This window comes from Nothobranchius furzeri, chromosome 6, assembly GCF_043380555.1.
Source record: "Nothobranchius furzeri strain GRZ-AD chromosome 6, NfurGRZ-RIMD1, whole genome shotgun sequence".
NCBI classification, from domain to species: domain Eukaryota; kingdom Metazoa; phylum Chordata; class Actinopteri; order Cyprinodontiformes; family Nothobranchiidae; genus Nothobranchius; species Nothobranchius furzeri.
Genome location: NC_091746.1, coordinates 68663239 through 68691232, shown reverse-complemented (window position 1 = coordinate 68691232; position 27994 = coordinate 68663239). Strand labels below are relative to the sequence as shown.

Sequence of the window (27994 nt, the reverse complement as noted above, 5' to 3'; positions counted from 1 at the left end):
TAGGGCCAGTCGACGTGTCTGTAGCCCGCGAATGCTCCTCACGGTGCGTCGCAGAGACATTTAAACGCCTCTGAAGCGGCGGGGGGGAGAGGCAGAGATCACTAGCGGCTCCGGAGATGAGATGAACACGCACGGAGACGATTCCGCGGAAAAGATCTGCTGCTACGAGGCTGCCGAGGGATAAAATTACCAGCACAAACAAGAAAAGGCATCCAGCGATTCGCAGCGCAGAGAAAGAGCCGTGAGAGAGAGGTGGGGGAGTGCAAAAAGGACTGCTGTTGTGTGCGGGGGGGACGCGAAGGGACCGGACCTGCATGTGAGACCGCTGGTCCACGCACACACACACCGGAGGCAAGAGATGCAGCCTGCGAGCAAGCTCCTGACTCTGATTCTCCTCATCTTCATGGGCACAGAACTCACCCAAGTAGGTTTTAACGCCATTTTCCACCGTTTTGGATTTGTTTTTGTTATTGTTGTTGTTTTAAATCTGCTGTTAATTTGCTCAAGATCCGCCGAAAGATCACAGAATTAGCCCCTCTTAAACAGATTAACGGGTGGGACTACACAATGTGAATACATTGTGCTCGATAGATCCAGCAGAGCCCTTTTCACTGCCTCTAAACAGCTGCTAAATGGGCCAGATGAGTGTGTGTGTGTGTGTGTGTGTGTGTGTGTGTGTGTGTGTGTGTGTGTGGGGGGGGGGGGGGGTGGATAACACCATCGGTCAATCTCCTAGTTAGAAGATGGGCTGATTTATCAATTTCAGCTTTAATCTGCCAGAAATCTAGCCTGGCTGTAGCCTTCCTCTGACAGAGCTACGACTGACTGCTGCACATGAGAATGTCTCCTATAGGTGATGTGAGCATGCCCAGAGACCACAGGGTGACTTACTGGCGTGAGAAGATTACAATTAGTCCAATAACATAAAGCCTCTCAGCTCAGAATCAGTGGTAACACACTCGTGTGTGATTTCCTGTGCGCTGCATCTACACACATCCCATCATAACCTTCAGGCTGTCATGCTGGACGCAGTGGAAGGGAGTGAGTGTATTTACTGCCATGCAGGCCCTGCCACCACTGAACTGGAGAACGTAGAATAATTTCATCACCTCTTGCTCGAGTGCACAGATTTGCGTGAATCCAACCGAGGCTGATAACTGGAGGCGAAATAATAAAAAATGTAGAACGAGGGACCATCAATAAATTCTGTTCCCACTGGTGCGCCACCAGTCACAAACTCAATAATGTGAATATAGAGTTGTTTTCTGGCCCCAATAACCGCCGCATTGGTGGGACGCTGGCAGGATGTGGATTTCAGCGGATGCTGTGTGGATTGGTTTGGTCAGGTTGATGAGAAACGCCACCGGGTTGAGGAAGGAGGATCAGCGTTTTAACCTCACACCCATTACAGTGTGGTTGTTCTGACGTGTTCATCTCTGAAGTCAGAATGTTTTGAACACAACGAGACTAATCTGAGCTGCAGCGTCAGCGATTGACTGAAGTGACCACAGGTGTGTGGAAGAGGCAGCTGGCTTCCTTTTGGGTTTGGTGACAGCCCGTCAGAGTTCTGCACTGCTCAGGTCACAGAGACAGATTGTTTTATCTTCCGTGGCCTACTTTGTGCTCCGAGGTAAGTCGATATTAGTGCAGAGCTTCGCTTTTATGATCTTTTTGTCTTTTTGTTCTTTTAGAAGGGAGCAAACTGTGAGTTTTGAACTTCCGTTGCTTTGAGAAAACCTTTTTGTACATTTCTGAGAAGGAAAAATGGATTCTCAACAACTCATCTCCAACTGAAACACGTAAAAACTACTTTACTGCTTATGTGTTAACTAAATACTAAATACACCTTCAATTATCAACCAACTTTTCACATATCTGGCGTCACACAGAGAAGAAAGGTAAGCATCCAGCAACAGCTGGTCCTCACCTATAGTGGCTCCCCCGTGGCTCCAGGCCCTCATCCTAAAAGTAACTCACCGACACCTGACGGAGCAGATGGTGCTGTTAGAGCCGCCCCTTAGACACCCCGATGATCATCCCATCAACCACCAGACTAGAAGAAAAAAACAAAACAAAACCAGATGTGGTTAAGTGTCTGCACCTGCAAAGCTTTTAGGCTGTAAAATAAACTGCAAAATACTTAATCAGATTATTCGTTTGTGCACGCAAGGACTTTGGTTTCATTAGCTTCCAATAATTCCTTAGTAATTATAATAATAATCATAAAAAGCCTAGCTTGACATGAAAGAAAAGGGATTCCATGTGAATTTCTCTTACAAGTGCTGTGATTGGCAGCTGGGGTTGGGGATATTTATGATTCAGTGACTGGCTGAGCTAAGAAGCAAAGGGGGAGAGAAAGCCAGCAGAAGAGGAGTGGGTGGAGGTGTGGAGCATTTAGCAGTGCACTTTCAGAGAGAAAATATGATTTCAAATCTCATAGACATTCATTTTTCCACTTTGACTAAATGTAACAGTGTGGGTAATGTAGCCTCTAAATGTGTATATATGTATAGTTTAAACGTTATATATATACACACACACACACACACACACACACACACACACACACACACACACACACATCCCTTCGGCAGTGTAGCATGTTGTGACTAAATCCTGAGTTCATCCATCCCCTTTAATTTCTTCTAACGAGAAGGGATAAACATGTGACCATAACGGCTTTTGTCATTCGCTCCATTGATCTACATCTCATTACACAACCCTGTGACTGAACAGCTCTGAGTCAATACTCACCAATACCTTGTGGTAATGAAGCCACCTGTGGAATATCACCTGGGAGGCTATAAACTAGAGCAGCTGAGAAGGAGGAGGGGGTGGGGTGGGGTGGGGGGGTGGAGGAGTAATGTGTCTTACTTTTTGCAGATGGTGGAGAAATAAATCCCGAATTTGCAGAAATCTGGTTTTTCTGTGGATCTTCTGTGTGAAGATTTCATTTTTTAACGTGCTCAATGAAAAATAAAACAATGTCAAGCAGAGTATAACATAGCAGAGCAAATAAAGAGCATATGGTAAATAAAATAAGAAATCTTATAAGAATAACAATTGAAACGTATTCATTTTGCAGGAAGTCTAAAATTGTTTAATCCCTTAAAATAATATTTTTTACAAAGTTATGTCGTTTTTACATTGCCCGGATGGAGTTTTAACCCTGATGATGCAAAATCAAAGTTTACATTTCCATTTCCTGACCATAGGCTCCTGTTGCACAAGGACACTTCTGCATGCACGTGCAACACCTCCAGCCCTACTAATCACGACCCCACTCGTGGACATTCAAACCCAAATCCTCTTTGAGTTTTCTGCAGATTTATTGTAATTATTGCATATTTTTTCTTGCATTTGGAGAACTTGTTCCAATTCCTGCAACGCCTAAATCAGCTGCAAGATGGCGCCAGAGTCCCAGGAATGGAAGATCCAACTTGCACTCACTTCCTGCGCGCTCTCGTCTCACTGCTTTTTCCTGCGCACAAATAAATAAATAAATAAATAAATAATAAATCCTGCGAGGGTTTTGCAGGGGTTTACTTCAGCTTTTGCCAAATAATAACCTGCAGCAATGATTAATTTAGATGCAACTGCTGAGCCTTTTGCTGGAGCTGCAGCCTTAGACGGGACATTCTAACGAACGGAGCTCGTCCAGTTTGACATCATAGTGTCTGGACCCGTAGGGATCTGTAGTACCTCCTACTCTTCTCCCACAACCATTTGGAGCCGCCTGCGTGTGCAGTTAATCACAGAGCTCGCCGAGGCAGGAGGCGGACTGACGGGCGTGATCCGGATAGTAGCGCGCGGGACACCGAGGGGAGCAGATCTATCCGAAAGGAGGGACCAGTCCAGCAGCTGCTTTTAGGAGGTTCTTACACCCACCACCGAGTTTCCACCCCAAACCAACTCTTCTCTCTGCGGTCTCAGCCATCCAGCGCATCCAGCCTTGGGGAGATGACCACGAAAAGACGAGCCGATCCGGAGTCCCGGTCCAAACATCCAGAAGATGCTCTTGGCACCACCGCGACTCGCCTCCCTGGTCTCTCCACAGAGTCTGTAGAATGAAGACGGATTAGATCGAGCTGAAGAAAAGCAAAGATGACGGTGCCTTTGCTGAAGATCGGGGTCGTGCTGAGCACCATGGCGATGATCACCAACTGGATGTCGCAGACCCTCCCCTCTCTGGTGGGGCTCAACACCACCAAGCTCACGGCGGCGCAGGGAGGGTACCCAGACCGGAGCACCGGAGTAAGTTCCACTCGATTAGGTCTGAAGGAGGAATTGTTGCAGTTCTTTGGGTTCATTTAAAGCAGATAAATCCCAAGATCCGGTGGCGCCCTTGGTATAAAAGGAGCATCATAGATTCCTCCTTTTGCAATGGTGCTTCTGAGGAGATAGATGGCTGCACCAAGTGAATAGTGGGCTATCCCTTTTTCTGATGCTCTGGTAGTGGGAGGTTAGAGCTGCTGAAGTGAGCGATCTGATGCTTTAGTCTAAAACTAAATTTTCCTATGATGTGTGAATGGAAAAAGGTGCTGAAGGGTCAGAGCCAGTAGGACATGGTATCCAGGTCTGCGCTTGTGTGTGTTTTTTAAGTCAATTCCTGGAAAATGCACTTCTAATCATTTCTATCGTTGGGTATTTGATGGTCCTTGTCTTGTCAGCACATCCTCTGGGGCAGCTGACTGTCACCCTGATTGCTCCTTTTAGATTTTGTGAAGTCACACATTCTCACTAATTGAGTCAATCAGCAGGACTGTCCAGTTTTTTTTCATTTACTGCTGATGTAGTCACGAATGTGTCTCTCAAAGTCACCCGCTGCCTCCTATTGGATCAGCAGGTCACTAAATAGATTGCTCCACTCTCAGGTAAAGAATGAAAAAATATATACCTTGACGTCACTAGGAGACAAAGCTTTCACACACAGAATAAAAAGAGGAACTTCGGCATCATTATTTTCTTTTGCGGTAGCTCATAAATATGCAGTATTTAGTGGAAAATGGATGGTACATCATTTGCATGAACAGCAAATAAATGCAAAATAGCTGAATTTTCCCTTTTCCTAGAAAAACGGGGATGCCTCGGCTAATTTGTATATGGCATCCCACCATAACGCGTGTGTTTGTGCTCAGTGATAGTGAAATATTTCAATCATTGGACCATTTTCAATGAAACTCATAGAAAGACAGCATTGGACGTTCGATGGTATGAGTGATTAACATTTGCAGTCAACCCTGCTTTAAATGGCTTAGAGATAATTGACATTAACAAACACAAAATGGGTTAAGATCCAATCATGTTAGCTAAAATCTTGTCCGGCATCCTCCACAGCTTCACACTATCTTAAATCTAAAAATGTTATATTACTTTTGGGGTGTCAACCCTGTTTGTAGTGTTAAATAATGGTAGGAAACTCCTAAAATGTAATCAACAGATGGTCGTCTCCAACTGATTGAGTTCTAGAGGAAACTAGATTCAAGATGGCTGCCATAGCCAACCAACATTAGCAAACACACAAATGTCTAAGGCTAGGTGAACTTAACACAAATGGAACTGAAGTTTGATGTGATGGTACCTGAGAGTCATGTCCATCACATACTCTGTCTCTGACTGTTAACTGTTTGAGTCAACTCCGTTTCTCTGGTGGTAAATTATCTGCACAGGACAGATTTAAATGAAGTGTTCAGACATAGATTTACATCTGATTTCTTTCTGGAGTCAACCCCAGTCAGGAAGGTTTCCATGAAACAGAGCTGAAACTCGTAAATGTCTAAAGAACAAGTTCACTGAGGAACCGTTTTTTTTACTTGTTATTTTTCTAATGCAATCACTCACTCTGAGCTTCACACACAGGCAGAAGGTGACAATGATCTTCTACCTCTATTTCCTGCTTTATCATGATTGAAAATATACGATGAGACGCTCTGGTCAGAAAAGTCAGTCAGATCCACGCCGCGCTGCATGTTAGCATTCATGGACTCACCCATCTTGGCTCGCTACGGGGAAATCTGTTGTTGAGTTTTGCATCCAGGAGAGAGCAGAGCTCTCTGCTAGTAGAGTCTAACCATTAGCATTAGCGACTCCACAACGTGGCAGAGGTCCTGATGCCTTGTGTTATCTGTGGAGATCAAACATCAGTGTTGCAAAGCGAAAGGAGGCATCAGAAGAGTTGCGTTGCTGTTGGCCAATCAGAGGTGAGATGTCCAAATATCAGGAAATAGTAATGATTAACTCCTACGTAGCACTGGAAGCATCGGTGGCGCGTAAATGCACTGCTTCAAATTAGAATTCATAATAATCTAAAGGGATGATTTAAACCAGCCGCGACGTGGAAATGTTCAGGCACGTCCCAGAAGCGGTGTGCCGCGCCGCGCCGCTCCGCTAAAGATAGGATCGGGCTTGCCTACTACTGTTTCTGTGACGTGACGATTTCCACAGTTAACATAGGGCTAGACAGGAAATCACATACGATTTCAGTGTAAAACTCCTGGTAATTGTCAAAATAAAAGACTATTACAGCGATGCGATTTCATTTCTTTGTAGATTATGTCAATATGTGTGACCTAACGGCTTGTTTACTCCATGCATCGTTCTAGAAGTGTGTTTTTCACGGCTTTAACCCTCCCACTCTCCTAATGGGTGTGATCCCGCGAGGAAAGTTGACCATTGAGCAGGGTTGATGGTTTATCTCCTGAGGTCCTTGTGACAGGGGTGAGGAATGGGCTCCACATCACCCCTGCCACGTGAACCTCAAGGGATGAACCATCAATCCTGCTCAATGGTCAACTTTCCTCGCGGGGTCACCCATAAAGACAGTGGGAGGGTTATTCCTGGCAGTGGAGAGCAGCAACATTATATATGACATCAAACAGCGATATTAAACATGATCTCCTTTTTGGTTCAATGGCATAGGCTCGAGGGATTTTGTGATCTTGTGAGTTTAGCAAGTAGCACAGCAAGATAGCCATTCTGTGGCCAGGACTCTCCCGGTGTGTACTGAACCGCGGAAAAAGTTTCAAGTGAACCATTCCGCTGATGCTTCCAGTGTGAAGCAGGGTTTAGACTCCAAATCCTGCTGTGTTCACCTCCCATCTCATCCCTGAAACAGGAGTGCCAGAGCTTTTTTGTCACAGACAATGGATCGTAAGGTCTTCATGAGAGCTGTACGTCAGTCAGTTTCACGGATATCAGCCAACATTTGAATGTTGCAGAAGCAGAGAGCGATTCACATCACATGGTGCCTACAGGTTAAACACCATTCTGCTCTGTTGCGTGAGAATTGATAAAAAGCAACAGTAAAACCGTCTTTTCTCACAACGCGTTCTCACACCTGAAGCGGCTAAAACTGACGATGGGTGACCAAGCATTTGTTTCCAATGCATTGAGGCTCCCAACGCGTATCGGGAGGCGACGCGCTGTGCCAGAGCATCGGTTTCCGAAGACCGCGGTAAAACACACATTTCACTGACATTTAACCTCTAACTCCTTGCTATTTAACCTTCCCCTCACCCTCATCCTAACCTAAGCCCAGTTTCTCATTCTAAACGTCTTGTTAACTGTGTTTGAGATGGACGATGCAACTAGAAGCAAAGTTTGCATGAGAAAGTGGGTTAAGGTTAGGATGGAGCTGAGGGTGAGGGGAAGTTTAAATTGCAATTCGGTGAAATCTCCGTTTTGCTGTGGGCATCGGAAAGCGACGCTCTGGCACAGCGTGTCGCTTCCCAACGCGTCGGAAACGAAAGCTTGGTCACCCATCATCAGTTTCGGGTGTAAGAACGTGTTGTTTCTCAACATATTACTTTTAAATTCTATTGTGAAGCTTTATTTTGGTCTCCACTTGTTTCCCAGCAGTTGAAGATTTGCCCTGTTCTCTCTTAGCATCACCATTGACCTCTGCATCTTTGTGTGTGTGTGTGTGTGTGTGTGTGTGTCTTTTGCAACAAGGTGCTGCCAGCAAACCCAGAGGAATCGTGGCAGGTGTACAGTTCGGCCCAGGATAGTGAGGGGAGGTGTGTCTGCACCGTGGTGGCGCCACAGCAGTCCATGTGCTCACGGGATGCCCGCACCAAACAACTGAGGCAGCTGTTGGAGAAGGTAATTACAGGTTAAATACTGAGAAGCAACGATCTAACACACACGCACTGCACCACTTTTGCTTCTTTCTCACACACACACACACACACACACACACACACACACACACACACACACACACACACACACACACACACACACACACACACACACACACACACACACACACACACACACACACACACACACACACACACACACACACGGAGGTTTAATAGGGCGAGACACCCATTCGTTTCTCTGCCTTTGGGACAAGAACAGAAATCCTGCTCTAATGAGCTCCCTGGAAACCCAAGGCATCATGGGAGGCAGCAGTAGCTATACAGTAAGATTTTATTGTACTGCATGCATCCAAAGCAACTTATTTAATGATGCAATTCAACTCAATACCCAGCTGGGGAACTGTAAGACGCCCACGCTCACACACGTCTATGAACGTTTCGTGGAAAAAGAGGAGAGAATCTAAACTGATGCAGAACAGCTGAAGCAGCCGAGGTTCAAGTAGTTTACGTAACTAAACAGTTTTGGAGTAAACAAATGTTTGAACAGTATGCATTCTACACTTGCTCCATGTGTCCGAGGCCCCTGACTAGTCAGCCTGATGTCAGAGTTTGTGAATCACGGCGAGACGAACACCAAGCCAAGATGACACACTGTAGGCCTGTTGCATTTTCTCTACTGCTAATATCACAGAATGTAATAACAGTATTCAACCTGTGTGTGTGTGTGTGTGTGTGTGTGTGTGTGTGTGTGTGTGTGTGTGTGTGTGTGTGTGTGTGTGTGTGTCCCGTTCCAGGTCCAGAACATGACCCAGTCCATCCAGGTCCTGGACCAGCGCACACAGAGGGACCTGCAGTATGTAGAGAAGATGGAGGTGCAGCTCCGTGGTCTGGAGACCAAGTTCAGGCAGGTGGAGGAGAACCACAAGCAGAACATGGCCAAGCAATACAAGGTATGGAGCAAATCCTTTCTTCGTAGACGCAGCCATCATTCCCTCACAGCTGTTAACTCAACAGATTGTCGTGTTTTGTGTCTGTGGAGAAAATCCTCTAAATCCATGAGCCGTGCATGACTGAACACATCACGCTTATCCAAACTCATCTATCCCTCTCACAAACATGTCACACGAGTTGTTACATTTACTGGTAATTTGCTGTTCGATCAGGTCAAATCAACACGAATGCATTCAATTATCTTTTCCAGTTATATTAAAAGTAATCTTAAACTTAGATTTGAATTTCCAGGTGGTAAGTTGCATCTGTGCCCTTGAACGCCACCCGTTTTTTTTGTTTTTGCTTTGGTTTCAATAATTTTTAATTCATCACCTCCAAATTATCGACTTTACTTTGTCATTTGGCTCAAAACCACAATGTGCTGCAGTGTAGCGCTGCTGTTTGGCTTTGCAACTTAATCCATGACGTTCAAATCAATGGCTGCTCATCATCATGCAGTTGGTCAAATAAACCAAGTTAAGCTCTTGAACATAACTTTTGGGTCAGCTGTCCTCACGTCAAAGTAAAAGATGACAGCGAGCAAAATGACAGGATTTCAAAAAGCTCTAGTCGTCAAAACGCGGAGATTAATAAGAACATTTCTCATGAATGCGTTTGATTATTTATATACAGATGATATTAAACAATCCCAGTGATCACACAGGAAACCTAAATGGTCAAAGATCTTATTGAAGGACTGAGCCAGCACATTTTCATATTGTTCAATTAACACAGGAACATTTTATTAACCCGTTAAAGCTGAAGAGAGAATCGTTGATCATCTGGGAAATAATCTAATTTAATTTAACATTTACTGTAATTAAAGAAACCTCTGCACACGGGACACCCGGCCTTTCTAATTGTTTTATGGACTTCAAGTACAAGTAAAAAATTTAATGAATAGATAAGAGAAATACTGCGGAAAGAAACTTTAATATATACATATGTATATGTGTATATACATATGTATATGTGTATATACATATGTATATGTGTATATATATATATATATATATATATATATATATATATATATATATATATATATAAATCACTAAACAGTCTAATGTCAGTCATGTCGGAAAGTCACCCTGAGACATTTCCGTCTCAGACGGCTGGGGGGGGGGGGGTTCAGTTTATTCATTTTTTTTTTCTTTCAAAATGGCGGCAGAGGGACATACACTTTGTTTACAATCTGTGAGCCTGTGGGGTTGGTGAGCCTCCACCAAGCTAACGCTGAAGCAATGCACTGTATTTCGACACAGGTCGGCAAAAAGCTCCAGAGAACTGAAGCCAGTAAACAGGAGCAACCCAGAAGTTATTTCTTGTACCCCTAAGAAGCCACTGCATCTTAGGGGTATGGCCTAGAGGCCAAGGGCGTACATTTGGCATGGACAGAGAGGACGTGTCCCCGCCAATCTCCAGCGATGACCACATAATCCCCACCAACAATTTGACCGCTAAAAAACAACAAGTCATTCACTGTCTCGTTACCCTAGAAGTGCAGAAAGGGTTAAACCTCTGTAACGCATATGGCCGGTGTGATTGGCTGCACATGCTGTCACGGGAATCTCCCTTGAGAAAAACTACGCCGGTTGTTAGAGGCCCCAAAGCTCAAAGTAAAACATTCCAGTTGTATGCAAGACTCCTGTGTTTTCAATGAGTCGTGGGTGACTCGTGGGGCCTAAAGCGAGTGAGTGTATCCAAAGGTCCTGAGAGGATTTCACCAACTGTATAAAAGCCGCACATGAAAACAGACTGACGGCCATGAACTCAAGAGCTACAGATGATTTACCTTTCTCTGAGAGAGAACGAGAACTCTCTCTCTCTCTCTCTGAGTCTAACTTCCATTCAGACTGAGAGAGAAATCTGCAACCTTGTGCAAAGATATTATCAGCCTAGAGAGACAGTTAATCCTTTAAAGCCTGACACATGAATAATAATTTGGTGTTTATACGTCATCACCAATATCAAAAGCAAATCTACACCAATGCTATAGGCTAACAATGCCAACGGTATACGAGAAGCTCTAAAATCATCTCACACTATTTCAGTAACCAGCAAGTGGATATTACGGTGAAATGTATTCATCTACTTATCAACTTACTGTGAATGACTCATCATCTAGAGTCTTCTGTGCTGATTCATAACTGGTAACAGCCATTAAACTCCTAGGACGGCAGTGAGAGGGTCAATCTTGATTAGAAAAATAGACTGTAGTAGCCACATTTACCACTGGAGGTCATTCTTACTTCTTTTCTACACAATGCACCTTTAAAAAAATCTGCGGTATTAGTTTAATAAATATAACTTTCTTTCCACATCTTCACCACTTTAAAATCCTTCATCATCTGATACCACAGTGCCTACTTCTGTTTTTCTGCAATCTTTTTATTATCGCCAATACCACACATGTGCATTAAAGCCATTTTTGCATGCACGGTCACTTCATGTTGCCAGCGCCGTGTTGCATGTGTGCAGTATAATCCAACACATCTATGTGCATTTTACTACGTGTGTGTTTGCCTTTTGTGTGTCTCTTAGTTAGGCTAGCAAGCTCCAGCCCCCATCAACAGTTTGTCGTTTTCTTGCTTGCAGGGCTAACTTTAAGACATGTAAAGAGAGCCACAGGGAAGAAGAGGCAGGTCAGATCCAGATTCACCTGAACTGGGCCACAGTACTGAAAGTATCTGGGCATCAAACAGTTAATTTACCTTTTTAGCATCATTTAAGATCGAGACAACCCCACCTTCCCACCCCTAAACCAACCCACTACTGATCTATTCCTGCATGATACTGCTGTCAACGTTTTCCACCTAAAAAGCTTTTTCCTACCGTAAATACATTTATTATTATTATTATTATTATTATTATTATTATTATTAATTGGTGTTACTTTTTTCCTTTTGGCTTTTGTCTATGCATATTTGGTTACTCAGCAAATCTTTCCGTAACGCTATAGACGTATAATTCGAGACACTTTGTTGTGTGTGACATGTAAAAGCATGTAACCCTTAATACGATGTTGCATTTTGAACGATGATGACCAATAAAGAGCTTTCCCAATTGTTGTCCAGTGTATTGAGGGCTTGCTTTTTAACGGCCGCTCGCTGCCGGGGGCGGAGCCACCTGCCCTGCTCGTTCAGCGGCTGGAGAATGTTCTCTGGGTTTGTTTGCTCAAAAACACACTCGCACAGACAGAACACAGCTGTGCACACACATGCACATAAACACCGGACACGGGCTCAACTAGAGAAAAAATGCAGGGAAGAGTCAGAGTAGCCAGGCTTAGACAGGTGATCCCTTCCCCTTCCTTTCCCTTTTTTTTATTTCTTTTATTTCTTTCTTTTGGACAGCGGGTCTCTTTTTGTTGCGCTTGACACTCAACCGAGCTTATTCTAATCCTTTCAGGCCATAAAAGCGAAAATGGAGGAGCTTAGACCGTTGATACCAGTGTTGGAGGAGTACAAAGCCGATGCCAAATTGGTATTGCAATTTAAGGAGGAGGTCCGAAATCTGACGTCAGTTCTAAACGAGCTACAAGAGGAGATGGGGGCCTATGACTACGAGGAGCTCCACAACAGAGTGTCAAATCTTGAGGAGAGACTGCGAGCATGCATGCAAAAATTAGGTAGGCACAGAGAGCTGTTGGCACACACACACATGCATGCACAAACACTGACCAGGAAGAGATCCTTAGGCACATTCACCCAATGCATCAAACATGACATTAATAGTCCTATAAAATCCATTTTTCTACAGATAAAAACACTTTTGACAGAATAAACTTCATTTATGGGATTTATTTTTTTGTTTACTACACTTTATTGTTGTAAAAACAGTTTTAAAGGTCAGAAGAGAGTCACATATGTACTATCTGTTTAAAGTTTACAAGGTTTTCATCCTTCTCAGCCAGTGGGGTCGAATCTTAAAAATGTTCCAACTCCAACGCTCATAGTTAAAGTCAAAGTTCTGCAGAAGCCAGTTAATCATCTACAGGTTCAAATCAGGTATATTGGAGCAGCGAAGCATCTGAAATGTGCAGAATGGTGGCATTTGAAGACCAGGCTTAGATGTCTCCGACAGGGACATGTTTCTATGCCTTAAGCTGCTGAAACAGAGATGACTTCAGGGTTAGACGGTTCAGAAAACGGTTTACTAAACATTCATCTTTTCTGTTTCTGAGCCACAAAATACCAGACAGAGAGACCCGATATATCACTAGTTGAACTAGAATAATTTCCTCAACACGATTAGCCAAATATCCAATATCAATACAAATGCAAACGGCAGCCAGTACACCACATTTAATCCAGGAATCACTGTTTTTATTCTCTTGTAATAATAATGGCGAACACACGTTTTAGCACTAATTTAAACCACGTTTCTGGAGATCATTTCAGTGTTCCACAGGGGGACCTGATCTCCATTGTGGGTGCCACTTTTTAAAACTTGACACATCTCTTAATTTCAAATTTGAGGGTTATTTACTCAGAATGTATCATGCAGAGAGTAGTAGCAGCTAGCTGTAGCACTCCACCCCAGCCTGGTGAGCTAACTGTGGTGAAAAGGTTCATAAAAGAACATCGTCTTGAACCCTTTATGAAAATATTAAATGGAAGTTGTTTCAAGGAGTCTGTAATTGTCTTCGGTCTTGACCCTACTCAGGCCGACCTGTAGCCCATTTATTCCAGCGATCATTTCTGCACACTGAGGTAGTTCATGAGCCATCTACAACAGGGACGAGCCTAATTTGTCAGAATCCTGTATAGAAATGGTAAAATAGTATTTATCGCATTCTAGAGTCTTACACTCCCCCAAGGTGCTTTACAAAACTGACAGTCATTCACACACACACACACACACACACACACACACACACACACACACACACACACACACACACACACACACACACACACACACACACACACACACACACACACACACACACAGATGATGAGGTATGTAGCCACATCCACCCTGGCGTGCACTGGCAGAGGTGAGGCTGCTGTACCCAGCACCACCAGTCCGGTGAAGTGTCTTGCCCAAGGACAAAGCTGCTGTGACAGACTTAACAGAATGTGAACCTGCAACCTTCTGGTTACGGGGCAGGCACTGAACTCCTCTGCCATTGTACAAACCACACAAAAATATAAGAAATACATAACGTTAAAATAAACAAACATTACTTCTATGAGTTTACTTCAAATCATCGTCCATCTCTGAAAAACTTGGTTTGGGCTTTTGCCTCTTTGAGGAAGGATTAGAAAGTTGACTTTCCACAAAGGAATAGAGTATGGAACATCTGTGTTTATTTGAGATTTGTCAAGAAGCAAGTTAACTCATAGTATGGCAAACACATCTGCCACACTCAGATGTAGACAGTCCTATCGTCTATAGCAGGCGTGCCCAATCCTGGTCCTGGAGGGCCAGTATCCAGCAGGTTTTGTGGTTTTTCTGCTCCAACACACTTGATTAACTGGTTGGATCACCTGTGCAGCATCTGATCAGGCTCTGCAGAAGCCTGTTAATCACCTGCTGATTGAAATCAGGTGTGTTGAAACTGAATTAAAGCTAAAACATGCTGGGTACCGGCCCTCGAGGAGCAGGATTGGGCACCCCTGGTCTATAGTGACACCAGACTTAGGAAATAACTCACTCAAACCTAGTCACATACAGCGGGGCAAAACTGAATTTAGTCATCCACCAACTGTGCAAGTCCTCCCATTAAAAACAACAAGAGGTCTGTAATTTTCATCATAGGTAGACCTCAACTGTAAGACAAAATGAGAAAAACAAAATCCAGTAAGTCACTGTCTGGTTTTTTAAGAGTTTATTTAGAAATTATGGTGGAAAATAAGTTTTTAGTCAATAAAAAAATTCTATCTCAAAACTTTGTTATATACCCTTTGTTGGCAATGAAAGAGAAAATATTTTCTGTAAGTCTTCATAAGGGTTTCACACACTGTTGCTGGTATTTTGGCCCATTTCTCCATGCAGATATCCTCTACAGCAGTGATGCTTTAGGGCTGTCGCTGGGCAGCATGGACCTTCAACTTCCTCCAAATATTTTGAGATCTGGGGACTGGCTAGGCCACACAAGGACCTTGAAATGCTCCTTATAAAGCCACTCCTTCACCCAGGAGGTGTTTTTGGGATTGTTGTCATGCTGAAAGACCAAGCCATGTTTTATCTTCAACGCCCTTGCTGATAGGTTTCCACTGAAAAATCCAATGACACATGGCGCCATTCATTCTTTCCTTTACGTGGACCAGTGGTCCTTGTCCCTTAGCAGAAAAAACGGTGCCAAAGCATGATGTTTCCACCTTGGTGCTTTACAGTAGGTATGATGTTCTTTGGATGCAACTCGGCATTCTTTCTTCTCCAAACTCAACTGTTAGAGATTTTCCCAAAAAGCTCTATTTTGGTTTCATCTGACCACATCTCCCAATCTTCTTCTGGATCATCCAAATGCTCTCTGGCAAACTTCAGACGGGCATGCACATGCACTGGCTTAAGCAGGGTCTTTCTTTTTGAGTCCCAGGTGGTGTAGTATTACTGATGGTAGCCTTTGTAACTTTGGTCCCAGCTCTCTGCAGGTCATTCACTAGGTCCCCCCGTGCAGTTCTGGGATATTTGCTCACCATTTTTGTTATCATTTTGACCCAATGGGGTGAGATCTTGCGTGGAGATTATCAGTGGTCTTGTATGTTTTCCACTTTCTAATAATTGCTCCCACAGTTGATTTCTTCACACCAAGCTGCTTACCTATTGCAGATTCAGTCTTCCCAGGTGAAGGTCTACAATTTTGTTTCTGGTGTCCTTGGATAGCGCTGTGGTCTTGTCCATAGTAGAGTTTAGAGTGTGACTGTTTGAAGTTGTAGACAGGTGTATTTTATACGATAAAGAGTCCCAACAGGGGCCATTATTACAGGTAACGAGTGGAGGACAGAGGAGCCTCTTACTGAAGGAGTTGCAGGTCTATAATGGGCCATTCCCATCTGTACCGGGTCGGCCCGGGCCAGGTAGCGTAGGTTGTTTACATATCTGGGTGGCCTGGTATTTTTCCGGGCCAACCAAGGCTCATTCTCAGCCCTCTTCTCGAGGGGGTCTGCTTCAGGCCGACCAGGGCCAACACACCCACTGCTGACAGCAAATTCACACCTTCCATTAGAGCAAGCCTCTGATTGGTGGGTAGAATCAGCCCACATGGGCTTAAGACAAGGATGTGTGGAATCAACCGGGCCAGGCTGGGGCCACCTGGGGCTACCCGGCCCGGGCCGACCCGGTACAGATGGGAATGGCCCATAAGAGCCAGAAATATAGCTTGTTTGTAGGAGAATAAATACTGATTTTCCACCATAATTTGCAAATAAATAATTTAAAAAAATAGACAATGTGATTTTCTGGATTTTCTTTTTTCTTTTTTTTTCTCTCGGTTAAAAAGTACAGGCCTCTCGTCTTTTTAAGTGGGGGAACTTGCACAATGGGAGGCTGAGTACCTTTTTGCCCCACTGTATATCTATAATATTTTGTTGCAACCCATAAAACTATCAGTAAACGGTGATTAAACATGACTCATTACTGTTATTTGACAGGCACTAACATAAATATTCAGCTACAGCCTTGCACAAATCACTCACTCACTCACTCACTCACTCACTCACTCAGTTTCAGCTCGCAAGTTCTCATCACAGCCTTGTCTTTGCTTTTAGCCCCTGCCGCGGTCTCTTCACACCTCTGTCACAGCCCACAGTGCTAATAGATGCACACCCACATGGTGACTAAGATGCATTATGAGAGCAGAGACACTTCCACTCGGCACATCACGAGTATATTGTGTCCCTGTTTCAAGTCATTCGCAGAGCAAGATGACAGAGAAAGATTTGGAGAAGCTTTTGGCCGCAATGCCCGTTTCTCTTTAAAGCTAAATCGGATTTATCTGCAAAGGAAATACACATGATCTGATCTCACCAGTTGCTTTCCAAGTCATTCAGTTTCACACTTATATGTATTATAAGCTGCCACCACTCTCTTTGGCCTAGAACTCTTCTATTCGTGTTTTCAATCCCAGTTCACTTAACATGCCGCTCCTCATGCCGGTGGTTGACAAAGACAGGAGATCAGGGACCTGCAGGACATATGTAGTGTGTGTAGGGATGGGTACCGAATTCGGTACTTTTTAAGGTACCGACCGAATTCCATAGTACCGACTGAGCACTGATTCACATCATTTCAAACGGTGCCTCGTTCGGTACCCGTCCTTCATAACGAGAACTTGCCTAGACAGCTGTGCATGCGCAAGAGCGTTATGTCGTCGCTCGCTGCGAGCGAGTTGTAAATAGAGCAGCATGGTAGAAAGAACGCACGCTAAAGCTTGGGTCCACTTCACTAAATGTGACGGGTAACTGGGTGATGATGAAACCAGTGACAACGATCTAAGTGAGACATCCTCATCTTATTCTGCTCCAGTAGGTAAATAAAATGTTTAAGATAACATTAGCTTGATATGTTAGCTTCCGTTTCGCTAATGGTGCGTTCGCTTTCTCCTCGGAACTCCGATTTCCCGACTAGAAGAACATGAACGCGCTCTAAAGTTTGGCTTCACTTTACTAAATGCGACGGGTGATTGGGTGATGATGAAACCAGCGACAACGATCTAAGTGTGAGGCATCATCGTTTTAATCTGCTCCAGCAGTTAAATAAACTGTTTAAGATAACGTTAGCTTGATACTTCCATTGCCACCGTTGTTATCAGCTAATGGTGCGTTCGCTTTCTCCTCGGAAATTCTAACTTCCCAGTAGGAAAAATCAAATGAAAAAAGATGGCAAAAGGAATGAAGATACACAGTAAATTTAGTTCACAGTAAAGATGTTTGCTTCAGTTTAATTATCAGCTTATAAAACTACAAGGACGATGTTAAAATACAAACAGTTGTATGTTATTTATCGTGATATTTATCAAATATGGTTATATATTGAGAAAAATATATATTTAATTATAAATGAGAATTAAAATAATAAACACTCAAAAGTATCGAAAATTGGTACCGTTAAGTACCGGATCGATTCAAATGTCAAAGGTACGTGTGTGTGTGTGTGTGTGTGTGTGTGTGTGTGTGTGTGTGTGTGTGTGTGTGTGTGTGTGTGTGCGCGCGCGCGCACAAGATCAGATGTGATAAAGGCGAGGTCACTCAATGAAAGGCTGGCTTAGGCAGAACAGAGGGTGGCCATCTCTTTCATCTTCACTTGAGGCATTCATGCAAGATGGACACAAGGATGCTCCGGCACACTCCCGCTACTGAGATTAAACTGGCCAAGGTTGCCATTTGCATCCGAAGATCAACACGATAAAAGAAAGGGGAAAATGTCAGCACTGAGTAATAGCCAGGAAGCATTGATGAAGGGAGGTAAGGTGTGTGTGATAGGAAGATGAGCGTAAAAGGAGCCGGAAACGTGAAAGAGAGTAACTACAGGTCCTTCTCAAAAAATAGCATATTGTGATAAAGTTCATTATTGTCTGTAATGTACTGATAAACATTAGACTTTCATATATATTAGATTCATTACACACAACCGAAGTAGTTCAAGCCTTTTATTGCTTCTAATATTGATGATTGTGGCATACAGCTCATGAAAACCCAAAATTCCTATCTAAAATAATTAGCATATTTCATCCGACCAATATAAGAAAAGAGTTTTTAATACAAAAAAAGTCAACCTTCAAATACATATGTTCAGTTATGCACTCAATACTTGGTCGAGAATCCTTTTGCAGAAATGACTGCTTCAATGCGGCGTGGCATGGAGGCATTCAGCCTGTGGCACTGCTGAGGTGTTATCGAGGCCCAGGATGCTTCGATAGCGGCCTTAAGCTCATCCAGAGTGTTGGGTCTTGCATCTCAACTTTCTCTTCACAATATCCCACAGATTCTCTACGGGGGTTCAGGTCAGGAGAGTCGGCAGGCCAATTGAGCACAGTAATACCATGGTCAGTAAACCATTTACCAGTGGTTTTGGCACTGTGAGCAGGTGCCAGGCCGTGCTGAAAGATGAAATCTTCATCTCCATAAAGGTTTTCAGCAGATGGAAGCATGAAGTGCTCCAAAATCTCCTGACAGCTAGCTGCATTGACCCTGCCATTGATAAAACACAGTGGACCAACACCAGCAGCTGACATGACACCCCAGACCATCACTGACTGTGGGTACCTGACACTGGACTTCAGGCATTTTGGCATTTCCCTCTGCCAAGTCATCCTCCAGACTCTGGCACCTTGATTTCTGAATGACCTGCAAAATTTGCTTTCATCCGAAAAAAGTACTTTGGACCACTGAGCAACAGTCCTGTGGTGCTTCTCTGTAGTCCAGGTCAGGCGCTTCTGCCGCTGTTTCTGGTTCAAAAGTGGCTTGACCTGGGGAATACGGCACCTGTGGCCCATTTCCTGCACACACCTGTACACGGTGGCTCTGGATGTTTCTACTCCAGACTCAGTCCACTGCTTCCGCAGGTCCCCCAAGGTCTGGAATCGGTCCTTCTCCACAATCTTCCTCAGGGTCCTGTCACCTCTTCTCGTTGTGCAGCGTTTTCTGCCACACTTTTTCCTTCCCACAGACTTCCCACTGAGGTGCCTTGATACAGCACTCTGGGAACAGCCTATTCGTTCAGAAATTTCTTTCTGTGTCTTACCCTCTTGCTTGAGGGTGTCAATGATGGCCTTCTGGACAGCAGTCAGGTCAGCAGTCTTACCCATGATTGCGGTTTTGAGTAATGAACCAGGCTGGGAGTTTTTAAAAGCCTCAGGAATCTTTTGCAGGTGTTTAGAGTGAATTAGTCGATTCAGATGATTAGGTTAATAGCTCGTTTAGAGAACCTTTTCATAATATGCTAATTTTTTGAGATAGGAATTTTGGGTTTTCATGAGCTGTATGCCAAAATCATCAATATTAAAAACAATAAAAGGCTTGAACTACTTCGATTGTGTGTAATGCATCTAATATATATGAAAGTCTAATGTTTATCAGTACATTATCGACAATAATGAACTTTATCACAATATGCTAATTTTTGGGGAAGGACCTGTATCTGCAAAAAGCTGTCCTTCAAGCCTTTTTATGCCTAAGAGACTAACAGTTGCTGCTTGGACACAATAGCCACCGATCAATAGGAAGCGCTGGCTTGCTGGGCAGTAATCAAATAAATAAATGAATGAATCTCCTGGTGTTGTGGGCTCGTGCAACGTAGAGGCTGCAGGCAAATGGAGCTTCTGCAAATCAAAACAAGGATGAATGAAGCAGGAAAGTTGCTCTTGCAAAGAAACACTTCCACTGACTACTAGAGTTTTACTTTTCAATTTCAGCTGTAAATTCAGAGTATTACATTACATTGTCATCAGCCAACCCTTAATTCTTTGCTCTTTGTTATCATTTCCTTCTCGTTTTCTTGCCAATGCAAAAACTAATTTATTTACTTTTGCTAGTGTAGCTGTTCATATTTCACCTACCAAATCAAGCGCAAGACCTACATTTGGAAACTTGCAAACAGAAGAAAGTCTTAGGTAACTTTCCTCTGAATAAAGTTTCTGCAAAAATAAACGTTCATCAACAGTTAAAACGTGTTTTTACAGTCTTCTCTTAACTACAGCTGTGAGAAAGAGCAAATCCTCATGCCGGTATGCTGATTTCAGCCATTTCACACACTGATGACAACATATTTCACCAAATAAGTTTCTGTAAATTTGGTGAAGAGTTTATTTAATTATCACAGGAAAGCGTCACTTTCTAAATTCCGATTAGATGATTTAAAACAATGGGATACCCATAATTGTCTCATTTTACTCGTGCAAAAATCTAGTGAACACGTCTCTCTGCTGCTGATTTAATGAGAATTAGCTGAAAGTGAGACAAATGCTAGCTCATGTCACGTTTATTGTTTAGGTCGATTGCATGGGTAAAAAATGGCGGAAAGGTTGTTTTTGCTAAGTCATATACATTGACTGGATGTTCTTCTTCTGTAAATGTGCTTAGTGTTAAAGCCCCAGTGTGTAAAACATTTGACTCCTTAGCGCCACAATGTTCAGAGTAGGTATTGCAGCTACAGTGGCTCACATGCATCAAAAAGGCGATGTGTCTTTGTGGCGGTGTGTGCACGGCTGCGGGGGAGAGGGAGACACTGCACTTCGGTGGCCACACACAGAAAACACCACACACCAGCTTTCAATCACCTGCATGTTTTATCAACGATTTCTGCTGCTTCCTGCCGGCAGCGTATCTCTCAGGGAATCGAGAGCCCTCTGTCAATGCCCTGTGAATATATGTAGAGTGGGTCTGATCAGTCGTTTACAGCAGCTGCCTCTTCTCAGAGCATTATGTCTTGTACGCCCTAAACAGCTATGGCATTTCAAAATGGCGCATGACTGGAGCGTCGACAACAGTTTATGTATGTAAAAATGTCAAATTTAAAGTTCATAGGAATATTTAGAATTAACTTTGCTGAGAATTATTAATCAAAAAGGGTCACACTTAGGCTCACGTAAAGGATGGACTTGGGGAAAATGTAGATTATGAACGATTGCTTACGTTATTCTACAGAACAGGGTCAGATAGTCAGATTCAAGCTTTTTTAAAGTTACGTTATCATTTTTGAACTATGAACCCCAGCTTTAAATCCCCAGTAACATTTTCTCCATCTTAGTTTTTCAAATGTCCGATATTTGAGCTTTTCATTTAGGGGCTGCTGCAGGCAAGCGTCGAGTCTAGACCTAAATCCCAACATTCTGAGGGCTTTCGATACATCAGCTCCAGCGCCCATTTAGAGGGCTTTCATCTTGCCCTGCCCTCTGATTCAGGCCAAACAAATTCAGGCCAAAAGGGGATTAGACCCTGTATGTAACTCCAGAACGCAGATCCACCACCGTGCTGCAGCAGTAGTGGTCATCCGAAGAGAGACGCGTGATTATAGAAAATAAATCAATCAATCAATAGGCAAGGTACTAATGCAGGCCTCTAATCCCACTGTGGGTTACGTAACAGCCCCCCCCCCCCCCCCCTTCCCCCCGTATAGTAGACGCTGCTCATGTGAGTGCGTGCAGCTGAGGTGCAATGCCCACACATTCTCGCAGGCACGGCATATGCTGCACATAAAGACACACCAACGCTCCGACACAAAGCCACAAATTTCATTATGTAAGAGACAGAGACGAGATGGCGAGGCAGGTTACAGGAAGGAGGAAATTAATCCTGGATTGTGTGAGCACAAAGCAGCATGACATTTCACAACAATGAAGCACATGAGGAGATAATGGGCTAATGGATGAACAGCTTCAGAGAGAAAGAGGCTAATGAAACCCTTAAATGAGCAGTCATCACAGTCCTGCTCTTTAAATTAGCTTGTTAGAGAGAGTTGCTCCATCCAAGGGATTTGATAATCTATTTGCTTTCATTTCAACTGTCTTCTATCAGAAAAAAGAACAATAAAAGAAAAAATTAATGGGCATACACAAAGTAAATAACTGGTCAGTCGTGCATCAAGAAGTATTTCAAATGCCTCTCAGCCATGAGGGACACAGACCAGTGCACGCTTAGTCAAATTCTCATTAACACCTAAATCAACATTAATTAACACATGACTGCTCACAAGGAGGGGACATATCACAAAAGCCTCACCCTTTTTCTATTTTTCCCTTTCCTTCACACATCCAAACTCTGAGGGTAAAGTGAGCATGTGTGAATGGAATAATAAGCACCTCTTGTTAAAAAAAAAAAAAAAAAAAAAAACTGGGACAGAGAGAGAAGGAATCAAACAATCTCACCCTTCAAGCAAAACCATTTAAAAACAGTGATTCCTACCCTTTAGAGTCTGAGCTAAATGTCCTGAGGGGTGGTTCTGCAGATGTTCCCATTATTTTTGTCCTTTTCAGCATGTGGAAAACTGACGGGCATCAGTGATCCCATCACCATCAAGACATCTGGATCCAGGTTTGGCTCCTGGATGACCGATCCGCTGGCCCCAGAAGGGGATACTCGGGTATGTGCAAATACTCCTAAGCACCCTTTAGACACCCGTAACTACTGAACATGCTGGCTTATTGCTGAAAGAAATCTGACATTAGTTTTGGTATCAGGCGTGGCGTTATAGCTGAAGCTATTCTGCTCCACTTGTGAGAATAAATCTGTAAGGCTTGTCTTTGGCACTCAGACATGAAGGGTGGGGGTGGGGGGGGGGGGGGGGGGGGTTCTGACATTATAGACTTCGGTACTTGCTGTTTAACTTTGATGTTGAAGTTGAAACTGGAGATATGTAGGTTAGGCTTTGCTAATCTGGTTAAATGTAACCACTCTGTGTAGATTGACATTCATCGAGGATAAAACAATTCCAAGAGTTTAAAATGACAACTGGACTGTTGTTCTTGTTACTTGAAGATGCTGAACTTCTTGTGCTGAAGGCATGTTTAGTTTGGGAGCCAAAGGCTTATCAATTGTAGAACATTTAGACCAATACAATGGACATTTCAGGCAGGAGGCTTGGACGAGAACCAGAAGAAAGCCAAGTATGTTTAGCACGAAAAATCAATGTTTTTTGACATGGATGACAATGAGTTATCTCTCCCAAACCTCCAGTTCTGCCTCATACTCTTCTCCCCATGGTGGTTTTACAATAGTTCTCACTTTGTATTATGTGCTCTAAATCATTAACATGTCAGCACTCCTTAAAGGAGACATAAGACTTTTCTTTTTCTTATAATAGTCCTATGGTTGATTCAAAACATGCTCATGAAGTTCTTTGCACAAAAGCCCTCTGAGATAAAGGGATTTCAGCAGTTTTGTTCTTGAAAGTTTCAGTACCTTACAGAATGAGTCATTTCAGGGCTTTGTCACTGGAGCTGGTCTCACCAATCCACCCCCTGTTTGGCTGCTTTAAGCTAAAAAGCTCTGAAATGTGGGAGGGGCTCAAAGTAGAGCTGCTGCTCCTCCAACAGCAGCTGCTCTTTTGCACATGAGAGGTTTAACATCCCTGTTTGCGATATCACAAGTGGAGACTTCTTTAAACAGCTAATTTTTTTTCCTATCGCCTTAAACCAAACAGAATGCATGTTTGGGTTTTTTTATAGAGGAAGTAGAGACCCACATGTCAGCACAAAAAGTTTTGAGTTTTGCATTAATATTAAAAAGGTTTCCATCAAATGAAAATGGCCAAAATGACTCATGAGATGTAAAGTTTGGTCAGTTGCACACCTTCTTTTTATAGTCCCAGTAGTGTCTCACAGATGTTTTATTTGATTTCATTCCAGATGGAGTGGGCAACTTGTAAAATGCTTGTTGTATTTCTGAATGGTTTTTATTACCAATAGTGTGCAGTACTTTTTCTTTAAACTCTAAAAAAATTTAAAAGGCTTTTTAAAGATTTTTTTTCATCAAACAATGACCAAGTTGTTGACTTAATCAGAGGAACCAAGCTCTCAGGGGAATGATCAAACACTCAGTTTTTTCAGAGTTTAACTGAAGGAAGTTATCTTCTAGCCAGCTGGTGATTGCTGAAAAACATTCTAGTACTTTAGACAGTTTACAGAAACTCAGAATCCTTAAGGAGCAGCACAGCTGAATGTCATCTGCATATAGTTGATAGGAAACATTATAAAAATAACCAAGTATTTGTCCAATTAGCTGTGTGTACAGTAGAAACAAAAAAGGACCCCAAAACAGAGCCTTAGGGTACCTCACAGAACAGATCGGTAGAATCTGACAAGGTTTGGTTTTATAATCTTCACTAAATTTGAGTCAAATGTTTCTAAACTTTGTATTTTTGTTTTGAAGCAGTTCTGGTTAAAAACCACATTTTCTATTGGATTTTGTGTTATGACAGATTTTACAGTGGTTTTTTTTTTTTTTTTGGTTAGGGTTAGGGTTAAGGTTAAGGACATGTGAGTGTCAGAGTTGATATCTGAGTCATGGTTCACCACTGTGTGAAACTCTATGTGTTAAACTCGTTCTACTTCCCGTCCTTTGGTATTTTACCAGCTAAACAAATGGTAGACTAGGACCTGATGTGTCTTTATCCTTTTTCCATTTTTTGTCATTGCTGCCAGAGTTGTAGTCCTTACTTGTCATCCAGTTGCATTGTTGCATTGTTTCTAAAAACACTTTCTATTCCTCAAACCTTTACTGGAACTTATTATTATGGGCTTTCAGCAATTACATATTTGGAATTTGTGTTTTTTATTTCATAATCAATAAGCTGCTGTTCCAAAAACTTGGAGAAGGAGGCTCAAGTCCAAGCTTCTTCCCTTTGTTCTTCAGCAAATATATATGTATTGGTTACTCCTGGCTATTCCTTTCAACTCTCTGGACTTGGGTCAGTTTAGCTTAATTTAGTTTAGTAATTTCTTTATTTTTCATTGCTGTAATAAAAAACTAAAAGAAAAAAAGAATTGGAAACATATGTAGCTTTTACTAGAAGATGCATCATAATTTATGGAAAAGAAAAATAAAGAAATTTAATCAGCCTTCTATGTTCACTGGATGAGACAAATGAATGAGATAAATAATGTTCAGTCTCACAGCGACTTTGAGATTAGCAGCAGGGAGACAAACATATCCGCTTTTCCATTGAGAAGTGTATTAACAACACATGCACTGTTTTTATTATTAAAAAAAAACAAAAACGTTGAATCATCTTTCTTGCTCAGAATAACTGAGATTGTCTTTAACAAGCAGACAGTCCCCTCTTTTGGCTGAAGCTAATACATTTGAACGGAACACATAAAAGATGTATTATGATGTCAAAGGGCAGAAAAGTAGAACTGAGTGTAACCGACAGAAGCAGACACTTCCTTTTATCTCCTGGGTTTCTTACCTTGTTTCTGTCCCAAGGAGACTACTTCCTGCATGTTGGTATTTTTTTTAATCAGTCAGTGAAGGGGCTTCAGCTAAACTCATCACACTGAGACTGAAAAGGTCTTAAGGTTCAGGAGACTAAAGGTGTCATAAAGAAGCAGGATGAAACCAGCTGAGATCAGTCTCCCTGACTCCTAACACCCTGCAGCTGTCATCTACGCTGTTTGCATTCAGATGCTGATGGATCTTAGCGTATGCTGAAAAAGTCTCAGCTAACCTAATTGGAATGCTTTGATGGTGTGATTGGATTTCTGATGTGTATTCTGCATACAAGTTAGGGCTCACGGACAAATGATGAGGTATTGAGCTTCAAAGTCATTTTCTGCTTCCATCTAATCCATGTTTTGCTTCATTTCATTTAGGTCTGGTACATGGATGGTTACCATAACAACCGCTTTGTGCGGGAGTACAAGTCTATGCATGACTTCATGACATCGGATAACTTCACATCCCACCGGCTGCCCCACCCATGGTCGGGAACCGGTCAGGTAGTCTACAACGGTTCTATCTACTTCAACAAATTCCAGAGCCACGTCATCATCAAATTCGACTTCCGAACCTCGTCGATCAGTAAATCCCGACAGCTCGACAACGCCGGGTTCAGCAATGCATATCACTACGCTTGGGGAGGCCACTCTGACATTGACCTAATGGTAGACGAAGGAGGCCTGTGGGCGGTTTACGCTACAAACCAGAACGCCGGTAACATTGTTATTAGTAAGCTGAACCCCAACACTCTGCAGGTCATCAAGAGCTGGACCACCAATCACCCCAAAAGGAGTGCTGGCGAGTCATTTATGATCTGTGGCACACTCTACGTCACCAATGGCTACTCAGGAGGCACCAAGGTTTACTACGCCTACTCAACCAACTCCTCTACCTATGAGTACATAGACATCGCCTTCCAGAATAAGTACTCACATATCTCCATGCTAGACTACAACCCCCGTGACCGTGCCCTTTATGCTTGGAACAATGGCCATCAGGTCCTGTATAATGTGACACTGTTCCACGTGATCCGCTCAGAGGAACTGTAATGGACATAGATTCAATGGCTACATGGATATCATCTGCATAGAGAAGTAACTATATTCTAATTATATCTGAAAAAAGAAAGACTTTATAGCAAAGTACTTTAAAAGAGAAATAATATCTGAGAGACTGCATCATCAGTGAATGAGAAGCCAACTGAATGTGTATATGAATAAGAAAAAAACTACAGTTAAAGGGTTTCATCCCAAAATGTAAAACTTTTCATTAAGAAAAGCAATTCGTTCATATCAACGATTCAAAGATTATTGAAGGAAAAACAAACTAATTTTGTAAATAAAGGTCTCTAGACTTCTGACTTTACAAGGTGCTTTTAGAAGACTTTTACTTTGAAGCTCTCTTTATTACATTACAGGGATATTGTTATGATTTTCATTATGATTGTTATTATTTTGGAATGAAACTCTTTATTTGTTTACTGTATAGAAAATGATTGTAAAAGTAGAATATCTATCAGACATAGAAGAATAAAAACAGATGCCAAAAAAGAAGAAAAAGACAAAACCACGCCTTTTTTTTATACATAACGGAGTATCAACCTAAGCACATTCATGTGGCTCCAGTTTCCTGCTGAAATCCTTCCAAACAAACATTTCTGTGGTCAATGGGCATCCAAAAACAAAGACTGTTCCTAATAAACTGTTGAAGCCCCAGGTCCCTTTGGATAAGGTGGGAGGTCAGTCTAGCCAGGAGACTCGGTAGCCTAATGAAGGCGGTGTGTCATATTGTTTTTAATCAGAGTACAGTAGCAAACCTAAAGCCTGTAGAGAAACAACAGTAATAACATCTAAAATACCTAAAGGCACTGACTGTTGACAGCGCTGTTTTTTTCTGTATTGGTGACTGTGTTACAAAAGGCTTTATTTGCATGATTGTTTTCTATTTTGAATGTCTTTTCATGCGTGATCCAATAAAAAGACTGAGAGGTCAAGAGGTAGGGTCAATAGGGATTTGAGG

The 27994-nt window shown here is 42.7% G+C and overlaps 1 protein-coding gene across 2 annotated transcripts; it reads left to right on the top strand.

Moving 5' to 3' along the window:
- Positions 1-186: 186 nt before the first annotated feature.
- olfm1b (olfactomedin 1b) lies at positions 187-27198 on the top strand. 2 transcript variants are annotated; one of them, XM_015943242.3, is made up of 6 exons: positions 187-424; positions 7951-8100; positions 8897-9052; positions 12504-12723; positions 23014-23120; positions 26350-27198. In XM_015943242.3, the coding sequence occupies exons 1-6, from the start codon at positions 359-361 to the stop codon at positions 27022-27024; spliced, it is 1374 nt and encodes a 457-aa protein (XP_015798728.1). In that variant the 5' UTR covers positions 187-358; the 3' UTR covers positions 27025-27198. The 2 variants fall into 2 exon arrangements, with proteins under 2 accessions (XP_015798728.1, XP_015798727.1); XM_015943241.3 differs by lacking the exon at positions 187-424 and adding an exon at positions 3887-4254.
- The last annotated feature ends 796 nt before the right edge of the window (positions 27199-27994 follow it).

Coding starts and splice junctions, on each gene's coding strand:
- olfm1b (XM_015943241.3), top strand. CDS start 4,105: ATGACGGTGCCTTTGCTGAAGATCGGGGTCGTGCTGAGCACCATGGCG. Junction 12,724..23,013: donor AGCATGCATGCAAAAATTAG/GTAGGCACAGAG, acceptor TGTCCTTTTCAG/CATGTGGAAAACTGACGGGC. Junction 23,121..26,349: donor CCCCAGAAGGGGATACTCGG/GTATGTGCAAAT, acceptor CATTTCATTTAG/GTCTGGTACATGGATGGTTA.